This window comes from Sciurus carolinensis, chromosome 4 (genome assembly GCF_902686445.1).
Source record: "Sciurus carolinensis chromosome 4, mSciCar1.2, whole genome shotgun sequence".
NCBI classification, from domain to species: domain Eukaryota; kingdom Metazoa; phylum Chordata; class Mammalia; order Rodentia; family Sciuridae; genus Sciurus; species Sciurus carolinensis.
Window position 1 is genome coordinate 96,935,270 of NC_062216.1, and position 19,704 is coordinate 96,954,973.

Genomic DNA, 19,704 nt, shown 5'->3' on the forward strand with positions numbered 1-19,704 from the left:
TCTTGTGCTTGAGAGGTAAGCACTCTACCAACTGAGCTATATCCCCAACCCCCTCATTGTATTTTTAATGTGTAACTTCTCTTGAAACATAGTTCATTATTCTATGCTGGGCAAAAGAATGCCATTTTAGTGTGAAATGACATTTAAAATTCAATAATGCCCCAATCCTCCACAACCATATGTATATTCTCTATGCTTTCTAATATTTATAAAACATAATTAATGGATGACTTAGGCAAAATAATGCCTTGATTTGTGGTATGGAATTCTCAAAAGTCTCTGTCAATTTTATGTTTCATGAAGTATTACAAAATTCCATCTCTGTCAATAAGTGCTTCTGTCCTTATGAAAGGGGGAAAATGAATTTGTTTTTCTGTTGAATTTAAAATGATAGAGAACTGATACTGAGTTGTTCTCCTTGGGAAGTTTTTTACAAACAAAAATCATGATTCATAATTACTCACTCTAGGGTTTTTATTTATGCCACAGGGAGTGTAATGCAATGTTACTTTTCAGTGATTATATAGCCAGTGAATACTGAACATTCAGAAGTTATCAAATGCCTGCTTTGAGAGGTCAGGTTCTATCGTTAAGACTTTTGAGGGTTTGTGCCAATACTGATTTGTGGTGACTGGTAAAGAAAAAGAAAACTGTATTACTATCCACTTCTTGTGTTTCTGCACAGAGATCATGAGGTTCTGGTGCCACAATATCAACAGCCGGTAGTCTGTGCCTAAAGAGTTCGCCTGCAAATCAAATTCTTTTTGGTTAGAGGCAAAACTAGCAAAAATGTCGCGCATGCACATACACACACAAACCAAAAGCCAAAAAACCAAAAGAACTATTAATGCCCAATAAAAATCCAATGTCAACAACAACCCAATCTCAATTTTTTTTTGGGGGGGGTTTGAGGACAATTTTACCTGATAAAGAAATAACTGCATCATTTATGAGAGGTAGGCATTTATAGTCATCTGTCTTTCACTTTTTAAAACAGTTTCTGACAAATTAAATTCCTGGGAGACTTCTGACATAGTCTAATCTTCATATATAGGAAGACACATTTTCAAAAAGAGCTTTATATAATTTCTGTGATGAGAGTGGGAGTGCTAAATTCTGAGAGGTTGAATGAAATTCTATTTTAATTGGACTTTCTAGAAGGACATAAATTAAAGGAATTGGTGCTTAATTCTATTTTAAAAATTCTGTCAGGAAGAGCATAAAATTTGCTCAATAAGGCATTACATTATTCACATGGCTATTAAAACAGTGGAAATCATAATATTCTCTGAATAAACACACACAATTTCATTCATTGTACCTCAATGTCTAGAAACACAAATGTAATTGCTATTTCCTGAGGGGCTTCAAGAATCTACCCTTATACATGGGAATACAATCAGGTGATGCTTCAGAGACCTTGATGGCTCCATAAAAAATCATTTAATACTTCCTGTCTTAAATATGATAAAATTATAGCATCACTACTTCTGATCTATTTAAATAATGTGAGAAAGGCAAGTAAATAACAATAGCAAAGAAGCTCCATATTTGCTATCTCCCTTTTCTCTGGCAGAAAATTTGTTCTCAGTAACTCCTATATTTGGAAGGAAAAATAATAATAAAAAGGAAGGGAAGGGGCACTTGGGTGACAGATTTCTGTTTATTTGGCAAAGAATGAGTTAGGAACCAGGCATAAATGTACAAAATTATGTGGACTGGTACATTTCACATATTTTTTAATTAACTGGAATAGCTAACTAGGAATAAGGCTTCAGGTGCTAGAATCAGTCAAACCTGGATTCAAACTATGGCTCCACCAAGAACTATGCAACTATAGGCAAATTACTAAATGTCTCAGTTTTCTCAGCTGTAAAATGAGAATGGTAATAAAACAAAATAAAAAATAAGTAAGTATGCCTATACCTCCTGTTGTTAATATCAATGCAAAAATGCATGTAAAACAGTTGGCCTATAGCAGGTAAATGTTGTCTGTTAATAATTGCTAGGCAAAACTGGCCAAGACTCCTAATTCTATGAGGGAAAAACTGGTGTCAGGAATGGGAGAATTTCTCATTTGAATGCAAGAATCTAGTGATTTAATTTCAATAAATGAAGCTATATAATTAGTGATACTAGAAAAGCAAATATACCACTTTAAGTTATGGAAATTAGGCAGCATCTCAGATTTGCCATTTTAAGTTAATACTTATCTTTTCTTGAATAAAGACAAAAGAAGTCATAAGTAAAAAGGCAGTATCAATAGCAAGCTAGAAATTAACATTTTTTTCTACTAAGGCAATAAAGAGAATAAGACAAAAACCATAGGAATCTCCTGGTTCACTGTTCAATTTATTATTGCTTTTCTTTTTTTGACTAAGGGAAGAGGACTATCAAGCAGGAACAGGAAAGCATAGAAATAGGAAGAAAATTATAGAAAGCATTTCTTGATAGAGTATCAGGATTAGCCATGAAGTCGAAGACTGAAAATTAATTTTGTGGTATATAAGGCCCAGAGTATGTAAAAAGAAATAATCATGGATTTTGTTTTTAAAAGGCAAGATTAACCTACCTGCTTCTTTTAAAGTGCTGCATTTCTGATATATAGATGTCCGTAAGGTAGGTGCCCTTACATTATACAATCTTATCTTTTCAATCCGAGAATCAAAGACCCGAAGCAAAGGATCCTTCTCTTCCCACTGAGACATAATTTTGTTATCAATAAAGGTGGCAAACATCTGTGTTTCAATGAAGCGTGAAAGAAATGGCAGATAAGGCTCAGGTTGATCAGATAGGAAAGAAGCCTGTAATGAGATAATTGGCAAATTATTACTGTAAAGAAACCATCACAATACTATATGATAAATGTGAAAATTATCTATTGCTGAGGTTACTCCTTTTTAAATCTTACAACATATAAAACTGACAAAATTAAATAATCCTTAAAAATCTACTTTTTATTCCTTTCTTATAAATTAATAGAATTTAGGTCACTTATGTCTTTAACACTGATTTTATCTTTCCAAATTGATTTACATGCTGATCCTGATGACCACTATGCAAACAAGAGGACATCATTAGTGAAAGAGAGGGTTAAGTTGCTATGATTGTCAATCATCCATTTCACTTACCATTAAATTTGAACCCTCTCCCTAATGAGTAGTTTCTTTTGCTTTCTATTCCTAGCTTATGCAATTCCATAAGGCAGTGAGATGATTAACTAACACAATGAGATATACATCAGCAATAATCTTTAAAAGATGACCACATGGAATTTATGCTTATGGGTGAAATTCTTTTGTTCTTTAAGTGGATTTTTTTTAGGTTTTAATTATTTTAACTCAAAATCGAACTGCTTGCAGACCTGTGTTGACATACTAGGTCTGGGGTTAAACTACTCAAAAAAACCCATTGCCTAAAAAATTATCATAAGTAAGCTTCTGGAAAACATGTGCAAAAAGCTGCACTTTTATATTACTGGCTTGTATAATGTACGGAATGGTTCAATTACAATAGTAATCAGTTTGTTTCTAATCTAAAGTATTCATATCTTTTCTGTTGTTCTTCAGAACCACAGATCTAGGAATTTTAGTCTCAGTTTGGTACTAGGGGAAGTTTGGAAGTGAATTACTTTTTCAGTCAGTGGGCTTGTTTTGCTCTACATTCTTTTGAGTAGATGAAGTATGGCAGAAGTCAGAGGGGAAGATGGAAGGGTAAGTTCTACCATAAGGTTACTCTGTCTTTCCCTTTTTTGGAGTATTGGGGATTGAATTCAGGTTCTCACATGTGTTAGGCAAGCACTCTTCAACTGAGCAACATCCCCAGTCTTTTATTTTTTTTAAATTATTTTGACACAATGTCTCACTAAATTGCCCAGGCTGTCCCTGAACTTGCAATCCTCCTCCCTCAGTCTCCTAAATAGCTGGGATTACAGGCATGTACCACCCTGGCATAAGGTTACTATTCTTAATACTCATCAGCTTCTTTCTAGCATATTTTTCATTCTGAAATTTCAGAGGACTTTAAAAAAACTTCCTTACAGAAATCTACATATTCATCTTTGTACTTCCATAGTTCAGATGTTACTTAAATAAATCCAAATGACCAGAGAAAGATTCACATTATCTCTAGAAATCAGCTCACTTCCTCAAAAGGTATTTTATAGATAAATATCAATTTTATTTTTTATAGAGCAAATAGTCTTTTTAAAAATAAAATGGGCCATGTGTATCTGGTTTTGGAGGTTCAGACCTCATGGACTATAGCACTTAAGGTGGAAAAAAAACTTGGGTAGCAGACTAGTATGTCTTGCATACTAGCCTTCTAGAATCCAACATGAAACATTCATTTCTTAGGGGTTATATAAAGACAATTTCACTTTGAAGTTACATAAAAATTAAGAAAGAAAGTAAAAAGTTAAAAAAAAAAAAAAGAATTTAATTGCCCCAAGGATGAATCATGAATGTAACACAGATTAGTTTCAAGTTAGATAGGAAAAAGTATAGATAAAAAGTTAAGGTAAATGAGAAAGGAATCTAAGAGAAGGAAAAAAATTGCTCCTTTTTTGGTACCGGGGACTGAACTCAGGGCACTTGATCACTGAGCCTCAGCCCCAGCTCTATTCTGTATTTTATTTAAAAACAGGGTCTCACTGAGTTGCTTAGCAAAAACCTTGCTTTTGCCAAGGCTGGCTTTGGACTTGTAATACTCCTGCCTCAGACTTCCGAGGTGAGGATTATAGGTGTGTGCCACCATGCCTGGCTAAAAAGGAATAAATTTGAAGGAGTAAAAGTTTCTTAATAGATTACTGTCATGTATAACTAATTAGAATATATAAATTTTTTTTAAAAAGTTTCTTAAATTAAAGAAGTTTAAACAAACTGGGTTTGGTGATGCATGCCTATTAGTCCTCAACTAGTTGGGAGGCAGAGGCAGGAGGTTCACAAGTTCAAAGCCAACCTGGGCAATTTTGCAAGACCCTGTCTCAAAATAAGAAAAAAGGGCTGGTGATGTAGCTCTGCGGTTGACACCTAGCAAGCCCAAACCCTGCCACCTTCCTCCCCCACAAAAAAGTTTAATGAAACAGTAAATTGGCAAATTTTGACATTCCTGGTATATTATTCTTTATCAGGAAAAAAATGATGAAATAAAAAATATTCTGTCTTTACATAAAATTTTAGTTAATACTTACTTGTCAGATGCTACAAGGTTATATATTAGCCTCTTAGAGTGTATTAGCCCCTTTGGGAGTTCTTTCATGACAAAAAGATGCCACTTAGTGAACCCCATGATTCATTTTAATAGCATTATTATGCCTCAGCAATCACACAGGCAGGGGACTGAACTATACCCTAGTGACCTAAAAGAGTTAATGCACATCTCTAAGTGCTTTTGTCTTGGGGAGAAAAAAAAAGTCTGGGGAATATGTAAAGAAAATCTGGCAGAAAAATAAAGTAAACCTTAGGAAAAAAAGTTTCAATAGGACAATCAAAAGCTAGTGTCATTTTCTGTCTTTCTTTTTCCAAAAACTTTGGAATAGTCTTAGACTAATAGCCATAAAACCTGATTTGTTCACTCTTTATATCTTTTGATCCTAAAATGAAAAAAATTTGGTTTTTGAAACGAAACTGTTTGTTACCTTTATATGGACACACTGTGATCCCACTGAAGGATAAAGATCAAATATAGATATTAGGATTTCTTTAAAAAGGAATAGCCTTCATTTGACTAGATTTGATCATAAAATAAGGGAAAACAAAACCATTACAAGGTCAGGCAGTATAAATAAATTTGAAAAAGCTGTTTAGAGTTTCCATAATTTATCTGGGTGCAGCAGTGCACACCTACAATCCCAGTGACTTGGGAGACTAAGGCAGGAGGATAACAAGTTCAAGGCCAGCCTCAGCAACTTAGCAAGGCCCTATGCAACTTAGTGAGACCCTATCTCAAAATAACAAAAAAGGGCTGGAGATGTGGTTAAGTGCCTCTGAATTCAATCTCCCCACACACCCCCACAATTCTATAATTTAAGCATTGTCAAATACAGAAAATTTTAAATTGAGATTATAGGTTATCTAATACACAATTCAATGACCAGTCTTATAAGCTGGCTGATTTGCTTTTTGTAAAATACTGGTGACAGAAAGTTCTTAGTGGGACAGGAGAGGAAAAATTTGTGTTTAAAACAAGTTAACAAAATTGATAATGTTATCCATAAAGAACCATAAAAAAGGAAAACTATGGTTCTTTTACTTTGTCAAAGTTCTGCATCTGTTCCCGGTTGGTCAGCCAGGATTCCATGTCCTGGGCAGTTTGAATCACAAATGCTTCATAATCAGCAAACATCTGTGTAAAGCGGTTGGCAAAGACCTCTCTCAGCTGTACATTTAGCTGGTAGTCCCTTAGTTCTGCCTCTTCACACTGCAGTTTTAAATCCTTTTCTTTTTCACCCAGAGAAGCTGACAGGTCCATTTTTTCCACAGTCACACCAGTCCTTTTGGCCAAAGCCTGCAGGCGGGCTATGGTTTCATTGCCTTTCAATAACTCATACATGCTGATGTTATTAGTGGAGACATTGCCATTCTTCTTGTCATTGACCAAATCTTTCAGAACCAGATTCTTCAGTTTGGTGGCACTCTCACTACAATGTAGGTTGCCCTCTGGAGGAATCCCAAATTGAAGAAGAACTTCAGAGAGCTCCTGGATAAAATCTATTTTATTGGGGAACTGTGGAAATTCTTCGGGCAATTCAATAAAATGGTTGTCAATGTCCACAAAGCACAAATTAGCCTGAAATAGAAAAAAGAAATATGAAGGTTTAATTTTATATCCAAAAACATTCTTGCCAACTATTATAAATAAAAGCATAGAATATGCTGCATTTGTTTTTTAAAATTCTTATTTTTTCCTTATTATTATTTTTAGGTACGGAGATTGAACCCAGGGGCACCCTACCACTGAGCTATATGTCCCTAAGCCTTTTTATTTTTTGAGACAGGTCTCACTAAGTTGCCTAGGTTGGCATTGACCTTGTTACCCTTCTGCCTTAGCTTCCTGAGTAGCTGGAATTACAGGCATGTATTATTACCACACCTGGCTTTTTTTTTTTTTTTTTTTTTTTGTTTGCTGTGCGGGGAATTGAACCCAGGGTCTTGTGCTTGCAAGGCAAGCACTCTACAAAATGAGCTATATCCCAAGCCCTCCTTTCTGTTTTTTACCATGTCTTTTATGTTAACCTTCTCGAGGTTCAGTGTTTTTTTGTGGTGTTGGGGATTGAACTTAGGGTTACTAAGCACATTACAAACAACCCCTTCCCCTGAGTTATTATTCTTTAAAAAATAATTTCTTTTGCCAGCATTTTTCCCTAGGTGAGCATTTTTATACCACATTTAATATCCATAATAATTTTCTCTGGGTCTTAACAGTTTACTATAATCTGACATGAATCTCTGATATTTGGCATTCCTAAATGGGTACAGGTACCCCAGACTTGCAGGATCTGACACATGAACGTCACTGGGTAAAATGCTCATAATGAGCTTTATCATTCTTTGCTATTATTCCATTGCTCAAACAACATCTATAATTTAGAATTCACAATAATTGCTAAAAATTAGAGTTCTAGTACCCCTAAATGGATGAAATTGGCAGACGAATGCAATTCACAGATAATCCACACATTTTCACTTTACCCAAATTAGCTGAACTTCAAGAATAGCAAAATCACTTTAGAAGTCATTAGACAAAAAGCAGGAAGCAGCTGGGTGTGGTACTGCATGCCTGTAATCCCAGCGAATTGGGAGGCTGAGGCAGGAGGATTTCGAGTTCAAACCCAGCATCAGCAAACTTAGCAAGGCCCTAAGCAAGTCAGTGAGACCCTGTCTCTAATAAAATACAAAAAAAAGGGTTTGGGATGTGGCTTGGTGGTTAAGTGCCCCAGGGTTCAATCCCTGGTGTGTGTGTGTGTGTGTCTCTCTCTCTCTCTCTCTCTCTCTCTCTCTCTCTCTCACACACACACACACACACACACACACACACACAAGCAGAAAGAGGTAAGAGAAGCAAGCACTTAGATAACAGTGAGTAACTGAATAATTAAAAGTTGATTTATATGAGGAAAATGGCAAAAATCAGAAGAAATGTTTTCTCAGTTTGCTTACATTCTAGGTTTGAAATTTATTTCGAATAAAAGACTTTTAAGGTTTTTTTCCCCAAATAAATACAGAAAATTCAAGAGGCCAAGTACCTGAATGAAATCTGATTATCCCTTGAGGACCTGATAGCAGTAGACTCCAAACAGTATTTTACCTTTACTGTCCCATATCTTCTTGATCAGAACAAGGTTATCAATGAAAAAGATGACTGAGCTCCTAGAATAGGGATGGTTTAGAGACAAGTGGGGAAAGCATGGGCACCAAAGATGTAGCCCATGACATAAAACTGATTCCAACTATATCAACAGTTGAACATAGAACATGTGTAAGCAAACAAAATGGGAAGCTTCACCTTGAGTTTCCCACATGGCAAGGTTAAGTAAAAGGGGAGTAAACAGTTGGGTCTTTGTTTTTCTCTTTTAATCCTCCCCCCACCATGTTAGAGGACAACAAGCTAAAAGTATGGTGAAGTTTCAAATTAAGCTCAATAAAACACCAAGACTTCCTCCTTCTATACATGATTAGATAATCAACAATGATTCCTAGAGCCTGATATAACCTTTATAATCCAGTCCTTCAATTATGCAGATGAAAAAATTGAGGCCCAAGAACTTAGGTAAATTCCTGGCACCTATTCAGATATGTATCCTCAAAAAGAGTGGTGTATTATGGTGTTTTCTTGTGATTTTTTTTCTTTATTTTTCCTCATCTCCAATGTCAGTTGTTTTCTCTAAATAAAGAGCTGAAATGTCACATCTTGCTTAAGTCAGTAGTGCTGCCTAGAACTTTCTTTAAAATCCACATCTTTATGTGTGTCTTGCATTTCTTGAAAGTAGAATACACTGAAAGATTTAAAGGCAGAAAGTAGGTCACCAAAATTCAAACAGATGACTCAATATCTTTAAAAAATGGAAGAAAAAAAATTCACTAACTTCCTAAGTATTAACCAGTAACCTTCCATTTTAATTTTATACTATCTACTTCATTAATGCCTGCTTACCTTACTATCTTTTTACATTCCTCTCCTCCTCCCATGAAAAGATTTTCTGACATAACATTTAAAGCCTACTATACTCATGATATCACTGCTGAACTAAGTGTGTTGTGCAGGTGGGAGTCCGGTAACACAGAGACTGGCCACTCTTCATGCTCCTACAAAGGTCTCCCAAATCCTCCCCTATGACTGACTACTTGGAGGGACCCAGAAGGGCTCTGATTACCACAAAGTAGAAATAGGAAATACAAATTTGTGTATTAAAAATTATTGAAGAAAACCAAAAAAGGTTATTTTCTCTAAAACAAATATGAATCCCACACAATAGTTTCAACAAATTGCTTCCTCTCTCTTAATATCATTAACTAAAAATATTCTATCAGAAAAGCTCAAGAAGTTACATACATGATAAAAAATATACTCAACACCTCAATTTGACACTGCTTTGGGACTAAGTACTTTATAGATCTACTGATTAACATCACCCACAAATCTTCATGATATATAATTACCTCAAAAATAACAAAAGTTCCCTCAAAAGAGGTCAAACAGAAGCTTAATTATTTCTTCTCTAAGTAGAAGTATCCTGATCTCCTTTATACAGTCTTAGTTCATTTATTCCTCTTATTTATTTAACCTGTGGTGTTTATTTTTTCCCCACAGCATAGCAGTTTATTAGAAGGGTGGCAAAAGTTAGTCTCAAGGGAAAAAGAAGGTCCTCTTAGAGAAGAGACTGACTAACCTGTGTTATTGATACTTATAATTTTATTGTTGTTGTTTTGGAAAGCTGAAATCAACTCTTGTTTATCTTGATGACCTCCATTTATTCTACACAAATAGTATCTGAGACTATAGTCTATTGAGCGCCAATAAGATGGTCAACCAAAAAAGGAGGCAGGAGCAGGAAATATTCAGGATGTGAGTTGGGAACCACTTTCCCTCAGGTTTATTTGTAAGTTATCTAGCTTCTTAGCATATGAAGTTAAGCTGTCATAAGGGTAAGCCAGAGGATATCATTTAGAATTTTCTCTTAGGGGCTGAGAATATAGCTCAATGGAAGAGAGCTTGCCTAGCATGCATGAGGCCTTGGGTTTGATCCCTAGCACCACAGATAAGAAAATAAAAATAAATAAATAAAATATTCCCTCAATCTCAAGGCAAGGTACAACAAAAACAAAGTGGCAAAAGCAGTTCTGTTTGATTTTTCTTTTTGTCTATCACTTACTATAAAGATGAGCAAGCACAGTTGAAGTTAGGTACCATTCTATGCAATTAATCCTTGGAGATATATTCTTCCACACTCACTCTTTCACCCCGCTCCCTAAAAAAACAATATAACAAACAGCTACTTGTGCCTATCATTTTGGAGTCATGGGGAAAGGGAGTGGGTAGTTAATTATCAGTCTATGTAGTTACATAAGTTACCTAACAACTAAAATCATACCTTCTTGAAATACTCATTTTGTAAACTTATCATTTTCACAACTATTTTTGGAAGCTTCTAACCTAATTTTAGCCATTATTTTATTTATAGTTTTCAGGGAAGGGGTGAGAAATATGGAAATATGAATAATGATTACACTTACGTCACTTTTTTAAAAGGCTATTTTTATACCTACTTCCTCTCCCCAAAATTATGCGAGGCAGATATTTCATCTCATCGTAAAATGATACCAGAATGAAGTGATATAGTGTTAGCCTTTTCTTCCAGAACAATGATGCACCTAATTTATAGTTTCTATGTAGAAGCACTGCTATTTCTTTTTTAACAGCTAATTCAGGTTAATTCATATTATTCTATTAATAGATAGATATATGTATTTATTAAATAGAATTGAGGGCTAGGGATATGGCCCAATGGTAAAGCATTTGCCTAACATTTATAAGAGGCCCTGGTTTCGATTCCCACCACTGCAAACAAAACAAACAAACAAACAAACAAAAACCCTAAAAACTAAAATCCAAAAAAACAGAATTGAACTCGTGGGTAAAAAAATTAGAAAAATCACAGTCAGCATTACAAGAACTTTTACAATTTTTAACTTATTTTTAGTTAGAGGATACATGCAGACATATAAATATCTTCCAACTACATATGTACCAAGGTGGCATTTAAAAATTTCTAAACAATTACTCATGTAAAATGGAAAGACAGTGTTTACATACTAAATAGTCTTAAAAACATAATTCAATTAATGTACAAAATAGATCAGATACTCAACAAGAAAATGAATGTCTTGTTAAATCTTTTATTCCCCCCAGTGCTGAGGATCGAAGTTAGGACCTTGCACATAAGCTACATCCTAGCTCTAAGTCTTTCTTTTCTTTTTCTTTTTTTTTTTTTTTGGTGGTGGTATAGGCATTGAACCCAGGGGTCTTTTGCCTCTAAGCTACAACACCAGCTCCTTCTTTTGGAATTTTATTTTGAGACGGAGTCTTGCCAAATTGCCCAGGCTGGCCTCAGACTTCTAATACTTCTGCCTCAAGCCTCCTGAGTAGCTGGGATTACATGCATGTGTCACCATGTCCACCTGTTCTTTTTAAGTCTTTAAAATAAAATGCATTTGGTTAGTTCATTTCTTTTTCTTTGAAAATTTAAAGAATTTATTTCTTCAAACAATAAAATTCTAGATTAATTCAATGAAAGAGAAAATAAGAAAATTCAAGGAATTAAAAAAAGAGATAAAATAAGAAGCAGAAAGCAGAGAACGTGAGCAAGCCCCAAAAGAACAATGACAATTTGCCCATGTATTTTATATGACCCAAATCAAGCTATTTTCTCTTGAAAAAAAAAAAAAAAAGTTAATTTTGGTAGGGAAACATTCATTAGAATAAAAGTCAGCAATGGATGATTATGGGAATCATTACCGGGTATAATGGCTATGGCTTACTGTGTTATTTTAAACTCACTTATTAAAATGAGAAGCTCTATGGGAAATAAGAACAAATAGAAGTGAAGCTCAGCATGAGACTGTATTAAGAAAGGTGCTAATTAAATAGCTAATAATATAGTGTAATTAACTATTCTGTGTTTTTTAATAGGCCATGGTACCCTCATCAATATTTCATTTCAAAAGCTTTACTGTACAATTCTAAGTACCATTAATAACAGCCAAAAATCAGAGTCAAATGCTTTCAAGAATTCTTGCTTATTTTTCCTCTCAAACAACATTTCAAAATACAGCGCACTGAAAAGATAGTAACATTAGGTGGCAAAAAAGCTAGGGCTTAAAATTTTTGTCTAGCTGGTAAAGTCAAATTAATATTTAGAACAGGTTGATAACTGGCCTTATGTCTGCAAAGAGAATAAAGTCTTTGAAGTTTCCATTATCCCCAGTTTGTTGAAAAGATGTTATTTTTCACTTGATGGGAGGTAAAAAAAACCCAAATTCACCTCAGTTAAAACAATTTTAAAGGATGTCAGACTTGAGATGTGTTGTTTAAAAAATAAAATTTGTAACAAGTATGGAAAAGAAATGAAGTGTTATTAGAACAAATCAATGAAGATTATGACTACTATTGCTCCATCTTCAAAAATTTATAGGTATAAAAATATGCCACTGTCCTGTTTTTGAACTGTGTTTAATTAATGGCTATCTTGTAGTAACCATCGGATGATGATCTGTGTTCCATGGCTCAGGTTCTACCTTAGACATACTTGGGAGATTAAGAAGAGCCAGAGAGATGCAATTGGATGAAAACAACGCATTTAACAAAAGTAGCCTTGACCTAAATCAACAAACAGCAAATTTCATCATTCATGAGAAGTTTTACCTCTTGAGGAAGTTCTAGTTTAGAACGGTCGGTTCCTTCCTTTGACTGAAGACCCATCAGATAAGGTACAGGAGCATCAAGAAAATGTAGCAGAGAAGCAGGGAGGATGGGCACATAAACATGCTGCCACTGAAATGGGAACAAAAGTGTGGTGATGCCTTCTGCCACAGTCATCAGGCGTTGATAATCTGCACAGAAGGAAAGAGTCCAAGTAAAAATACAATTGCTGCATTAAGCTTGAAAATATCAGAAAAATTCTGTTAAAAATAAATAAAATGTTTATGTTTATGCAGAAAATAGGTCAGTTTTATTCCTGTAATTAAAGAGTTAAATTTGTATGGCTTAGAGTGGGTGTGGGTAGGTGGAAAAAATCATCACACTCCTTGCTTCTTTTTTTGGTACTGGGGATTGAGCCCAGGAGAGCTTTACTACTGAGCTATATCCCCAGTCCTTTTTATTTTTATATTGAGACAAGGACCTGCTAAGTTGTAGAGGTTGGTCTCAAACTTGGGTTCTTTCTGCCTCAGTCTCTAAAGGCACTGGGATTATAGGCATATATCACTGTTCCTGGCACACTCCTTGCTTCTTAAAATCACTGGTATGTGAATCTACATTCCCTTATAATGTGGAAAAATCAAGAACTAATAAAATTGCTCTTGGTACTTATTCCACCTAAAATGTACAAGATATAATATATTACTATGGATCACTTTTTGATTATATGAATACTTTTACAATCCCCAATCATAAGCTCATTTCTTTCTTACATATATGATCATGGCAATAGCCTTTGGTAAGCTGATTATATGATGTCAGTCCTCATTTTGTGGGTACATGAAATGAAACAGAAATGCAATCAGAGTCACATTTCCTGTATTTAATCTCTGATTACAGAACCATCATATATAGGCATAAAGTGAGTTACGAGATAATTAAAGGTGTTTTGTTGTTGTAGTTGTGTTTTGTTTACACAAATTATCAGAATTAAAAACTATTCACAATACTAAAGTGCCCTCTTAAACCATTCTGTCACAGACAATTTACACTTAAATATGCCCACAATCCCTATTTAAACCCCTTGGGGGTAGGTATTTTTGTTTTGTTTTGTTTTGTTTCCTGGTCCTGGGGATTGAACCCAGGGGCACTTTACCACTGAGTCACATTTCTATCCCTTTTTATTTAGAGCAGGGTTTGGCCAAATTGTTCAGATTGGACTCAAACTTTGGATCCTCAGCTTCTAGTTGGTGGTATTACAGATGTGTGCCACTGTGTTTGACTGGAGCAGACATGTTTTAGAATTCAGATTTTTGGTTTCTTAAACTTAGAAAGGTCACACCGTGCATAGATCATATGTATGAACTACTGAGGGCAGTACCCTGGAACCAAATAACTAATATTTTTGCAGCGAACCAATAAATGTTCTAATAGGGCAAAAAATCATATAAAATATGAGGTTAATTCAGTTCAGGTCTGGCTTTTCTGATAAATAACTTACAAAAAGAATGTATGGTTTTCAAAATTTTTGGATTTGAGAACTGAAGATAAAGGACAGTGGACTTGTCATATCTCACAGAATTCATGCTGCACAAATACAGTAAAGCCCTAGGGAGGAAGACTTTGGGGGAGTCTTAAAAGGTTAAGGAAAATGATCAGATGCTGTTTGGTGCATATTAACTCAACAAATACTTAACCAAGCATAAACAGTATTTTTCTTGTGTTAATTTATAACATTGAAATGACTAAGAGTCTACAATGGGATTTTGGTAATGAACCATCAGCTATCCATAATCCTTATTTGTTTCATTATTAAAACTACAATTCTAGATGAAAACTTATTAATATAAATACTTCTAAAAGAAACACCAGGTCGCTCCTCAACCTGGGTTTTAAGCAGAGGAAATCTGTTTCTCTGTGAGGCAGACTTTGCTGCTTATGGATCCCCTGCTGTTTACCCCATTTGCCCACCTCGATCAACCACAGCCTGCCAGCATATCGACTACTTTTTGAGTGCAGATTGCTCACTGACTAGCTCCTATCATCTGCCATTTGCATGTTTGCCTGTCCATCGCCTGCCTTTCACCTACCCATCACCCACCGCCCGAGGTCCACCTGCCGATTGTCTGCTGATAGCCTCCTGCCTGTGTTACCTGGAAGTCCACTGTCACAGTACCTGGAGGTTTGGTTACATGTGGCTGCGACCATCTTGGATTATCCTGGAAGCAGAAGTTCCCATCTTTAGGTGGGGAAAATCCCATTCTGAGACGCCTGCTAAAGACTGGAAGCTCATTGTGGAAGCTCACTGTGAGGTACCTATCATGCATCAGGGTACTGAAGACTGGGAGGTTTGAACAGTATGTAACTGTTATATTGTAGATTTTATTTCTCCTTTTTGAAAATTTTTAAGTTTTTATTTCTTTATTTTTCTCACTCTATTTTCTTTGTTTATTGTTAATGTATTCATAGGGGCTATTTGGTTTAGAGCTGTACTGGGCACTGCTAATATTAATCTCCTTAAAGAAGAGGTTTTGGAAACCTGCAGGGTCATTATAAGCCTATGGGGGGAAACTGCAATATCCCAGATGTGCACTCCTAGAGGGGAAGATACATGAACAACATGAAAAAACAAGGGAAGAAAATGTTCCAAACAAAACTAGATACTATATTAATAGAATCCAGTGACAGCATGGTAGAAGAAATGTCAGAAAAGGAGTTCAGAATATACTTAATTAAAATGATTCATGAAGCAAAGGATGAGATAAGAGAGCAAATGCAGGCAATGAATGATCACTCCAATAAGCAGTTGAAAGAGCAACTGGAGGAAGCAAAAGATCATTTCAACAGAGAGATAGAGATTCTCAAAAGAAACCAAACAGAAATCCTTGAAATGAAGGCAACAATAAACCAATAAAAAACTCAATGGAAAGCATCACCAACAGACTACATCACTTGGAAGACAGAACCTCTGACAATGAAGACAAAATATTTAATCTTGAAAATAAAGTTGATCAAATGGAGAAGATGGTAAGAAATCACGAATGAAACCTCCAAGAACTATGTGACATCATGAAAAGATCAAATTTAAAAATTATCGGGATTGAGGAAGGCATGAAGAAACAAATGAAAGGAATGAACAACCTGTTCAATGAAATAATATCAGGGAATTTCCTAAACCTGAAGAATAAAGTGGAAAAATCAAATACAAGAGGTTTACTGAACACCAAATGCACAAAATCACAACAGATCCACACCAAGGCACATTATAATGAAAATGCCTAATATCCAAAATAAAGATAGGATTTTGAAGGTTGTGAGAAAAAAGACTCAGATTACATATAGGGGGAAACCAATACGGATTCCTCAGTCCAGACTCTAAAAGCTAGAAGGGCCTGGAACAACATATTTCAAGCTCTGAAAGAACATGGTTGCCAACCAAGAATCCTATACCAGTAAAACTAACCTTCAGATTTGAAGAAGAAATAAAATCCTTCCATGATAAACAAAAGTTAAAAGAATTTACAAACAGAAGCCTGCACTACAGAAAATTTTCAGCAAAATATTCCATGAGGAGGAAATGAAAAACAACAATGTAGGTCAGCAAAGGGAGGAAATATCTTAAAGGAAAAAACCAATCAAAAGAGAAACCAAGTCAAGTTAAAAACCAAAAATAAGCCAAACGACTGGGAATACGAATCATATCTCAATAATAAACCGGAATATTAATGGCCTAAACTCATCAATCAAAAGATATAGAGTGGCATACTGGATTAAAAAGAAAGACCCAACAATATGCTGCCTTCAAGAGACTCATCTCATAGAAAAGGACATCCACAGACTAAAGGAAAAGAAGGGGAAAAAATCTACCATGCACACAGACTCAGTGAAAAAGCAGGGGTTTCCATCCTTATATCAGATAAAGCAGACTTCAAGTCAAAGTTAGAAGGGATAAAGAGGGGATGTTTCATACTGCTTAAGGGAATCATAAATCAGGAAGACATAACAATCAAAATACTTATGCCCCAAATAACAGTGCATCCATGTACATCAAACAAATCCTTCTCAATTCCAAGAATCAAATAGACCACAACCCAATAATTCTGGGTGACTTTAAAACACCACTGTCACCACTAGATAGATCTTCCAAACAAAAAACTAGAACAAAGAAACCAAAGAACTCAATAACACAATCAATAATTTAGACTTCACAGACATACATAGAATATCCCCATCCATCAATGAGAGAATACACTTTCTTCTCAGCAGCACACAGATCCTTCTCTAAAACAGACCAAAGGTTATGCCACAAAGTAGCCCTGAGGAAATGCAAAAAAACAGAGATACTACCTTGTGTTCTATCAGATCATAATGGAATGAAATTAAAAATCAATGACAAAATAAAAAACAAACTACTCCAACACCTGGAGACTAAATAATAATAACACCCCTTCATGCTCAAAACACTAATAGTAGGAACATACCTCAACATTGTAAAGGCTATTTATGCTAAGCCCATGGCCAACATCATTCTTTCTTTTTCTTTTTTTTTTTTTTGGTGCTGGGGTTTGAACCCAGGGCCTTGTGCTTGCAAAGCAAGCACTCTACTGACTGAGCTGTATCCCCAGTCCCGCAACATCATTCTTAATGGAGAAAAACTGAAAGCATTCCCTTTAAAAACTGGAACAAGATAGGGATGCCCTCTTTTCACCACTTCTATTCAATATCATCCTTGAAACTCTAGCCAGAGCAATTAGATAGAACAAAGAAATTAAAGGGATACAAATAGGAAAAGAGGAACTCAAGCTGTCACTATTTGCCAATGACATGATTCTGTATATAGAGGATCCAAATATTCCACCAGAAAACTTCTAGACCTAATAAATGAATTCAGCAAAATAGCAGGATATAAAATCACCACACATAAATCTAAAGCATTTTTATTCATAAGTGATGAATCATCTGAAAGGGAAATGAGGAAAACAACTCCATTTACAATAGCCTCAAAAAAAAAAAAAAAAAAAAAAAAAAACCTTGGGAATCAATCTAACCAAAGGTGGGAAAGGTACAATGAAAACTACAGCACACTGAAGAAAGAAATTGAAGACCTTAGAAAATGGAAAGATCTCCCATGTTCATGGATAGGCAGAATTAATATTATCAAAATGGCTATACTTCCAAAGGTGCTATACAGATTTAATGCAATTCCAATTAAAATCCCTATGACATTTCTCATAGAAATAGAGAAAGCAATCATGAAATTCATCTGGAAGTATGAAAGACCCAGAATAGCCCAAGCAATCCTGGGCAGGAAGAGTGATGCAGAAGGTATCACAATACCAGACCATAAACTCTACTACAGAGCAACAGTAACAAAAACAACATGGTACTGGCACCAAAATAGACAGGTAGACTATTGGTACAGGATAGAAGATACAGAGACATACCCACATAAGTGCAGCTATCTCATATTAGACAAACAAGTCTAAAACATACAATGGAGAAAAGATAGCCTCTTCAACAAATGGTGCTGGCAAACCTGGAAATCCATATGTAGTAAAATGAAATTAAACCCCTATCTCTCACCCTGTACAAAACTCAACTCAAAAGGGATCAAGGATCTAGGAATTAGACCTGAGACCCTTCATCAAATATAAGAAAAAGTAGGCCCAAATCTTCATCATGCTGGCTTAGGTTCAGACTTCCTTAACAAGACCCCCGTAGCACAAGAAATAAAAGCAAGAATCAATAAATGGGATAGATTCAAACTAAAAAGTTTTTTTCTCAGCAAAGGAAACAATCAGTAATGTGAAGAGAGCCTTAAAAAGTGGCAAAAAATCTTTTCCACACATCCTTCAGCTAGAGCACTAGTCTCCAAAATTTATAAAGAACTTAAAAACATAACACCAAAAATACAAAGAACCCAATCAATAAATGGGCTAAGGAAATGGGCAGACAGAAGATATATAGGTGATCAACAAATATATGAAAAAGTACTCATTATCTCTAATAATTAGAGAAATGCAAATTAAAACAGCCCTAAGATTTCATCTAACTCCAATTACAATGGTTATTATCAAGAACACAAGCAATAATAAGTGTTGGCTTAGATGTGAGGAAAAAGGCACACTCATACATTGCTGGTGGAGTTGCAAATTGGTACAGTCACTCTGGAAAGCAGTATGGAGATTCCTCAGAAAGCTTGGAATGGACCCACCATTTGACCCAGCTATCCCACTCCTTGGCTTATACCCAAAGGACTTAAAATCAGCATACTACAGTGATGCAGCCACATCAATGTTCACAGCAGCTCAATTCACAATAGCCAGATCGTGGAACTAACCTAGATGCCCTTCAATTGACGAATGGATAAAGAAACTGGTATAAACATACAATGGAATATTCCATTGTATGTATACAATGGAATATTATTCAGTCATAAAGAAGAATACAATTATGGCATTTGCTGGTAAATGGATGAAGTTGGAGAATATCATGCTAAGTGAAATAGGCCAAGACCAAAAAACCAAAGGCCAAATGTTTTCTCTGATAAGTGGATGAGGACACATAATGAGGGCAGGTGGTGGTGGGGGTGGAGAGAAGAAAGAAGGAACTTTGGATGGTATAGAAGATAATGGGGCAGGAGTGGGTGGGAGAACAAAGATAGAATGACACAGACAGTATTATCCTATGTATATGTATGACTACATGAATGGTGTGACTCTACATTGTGCCCAACCATAAAAATGAAAAGCTATACTCCATTTGTATACAATGAATCAAAATGCAGTA

General features: G+C 35.3%; 1 protein-coding gene across 4 annotated transcripts in view; it reads right to left on the reverse strand.

Annotated features, from left to right (window-relative positions):
• Dennd5b (DENN domain containing 5B) overlaps positions 1 to 19,704 on the reverse strand; it is a 191,599-nt gene that overhangs the window by 59,596 nt on the left and 112,299 nt on the right. For all 4 annotated transcript variants that reach the window (XM_047549051.1, XM_047549049.1, XM_047549050.1 and 1 more), the window contains 3 exons: positions 12,922 to 13,109; positions 6,253 to 6,789; positions 2,573 to 2,804 (listed from right to left, as the gene is read on the reverse strand). In XM_047549051.1, the coding sequence (XP_047405007.1) occupies positions 2,573 to 2,804; positions 6,253 to 6,789; positions 12,922 to 13,109 (957 nt within the window). The remainder of the gene's footprint in view (positions 1 to 2,572; positions 2,805 to 6,252; positions 6,790 to 12,921; positions 13,110 to 19,704) is intronic.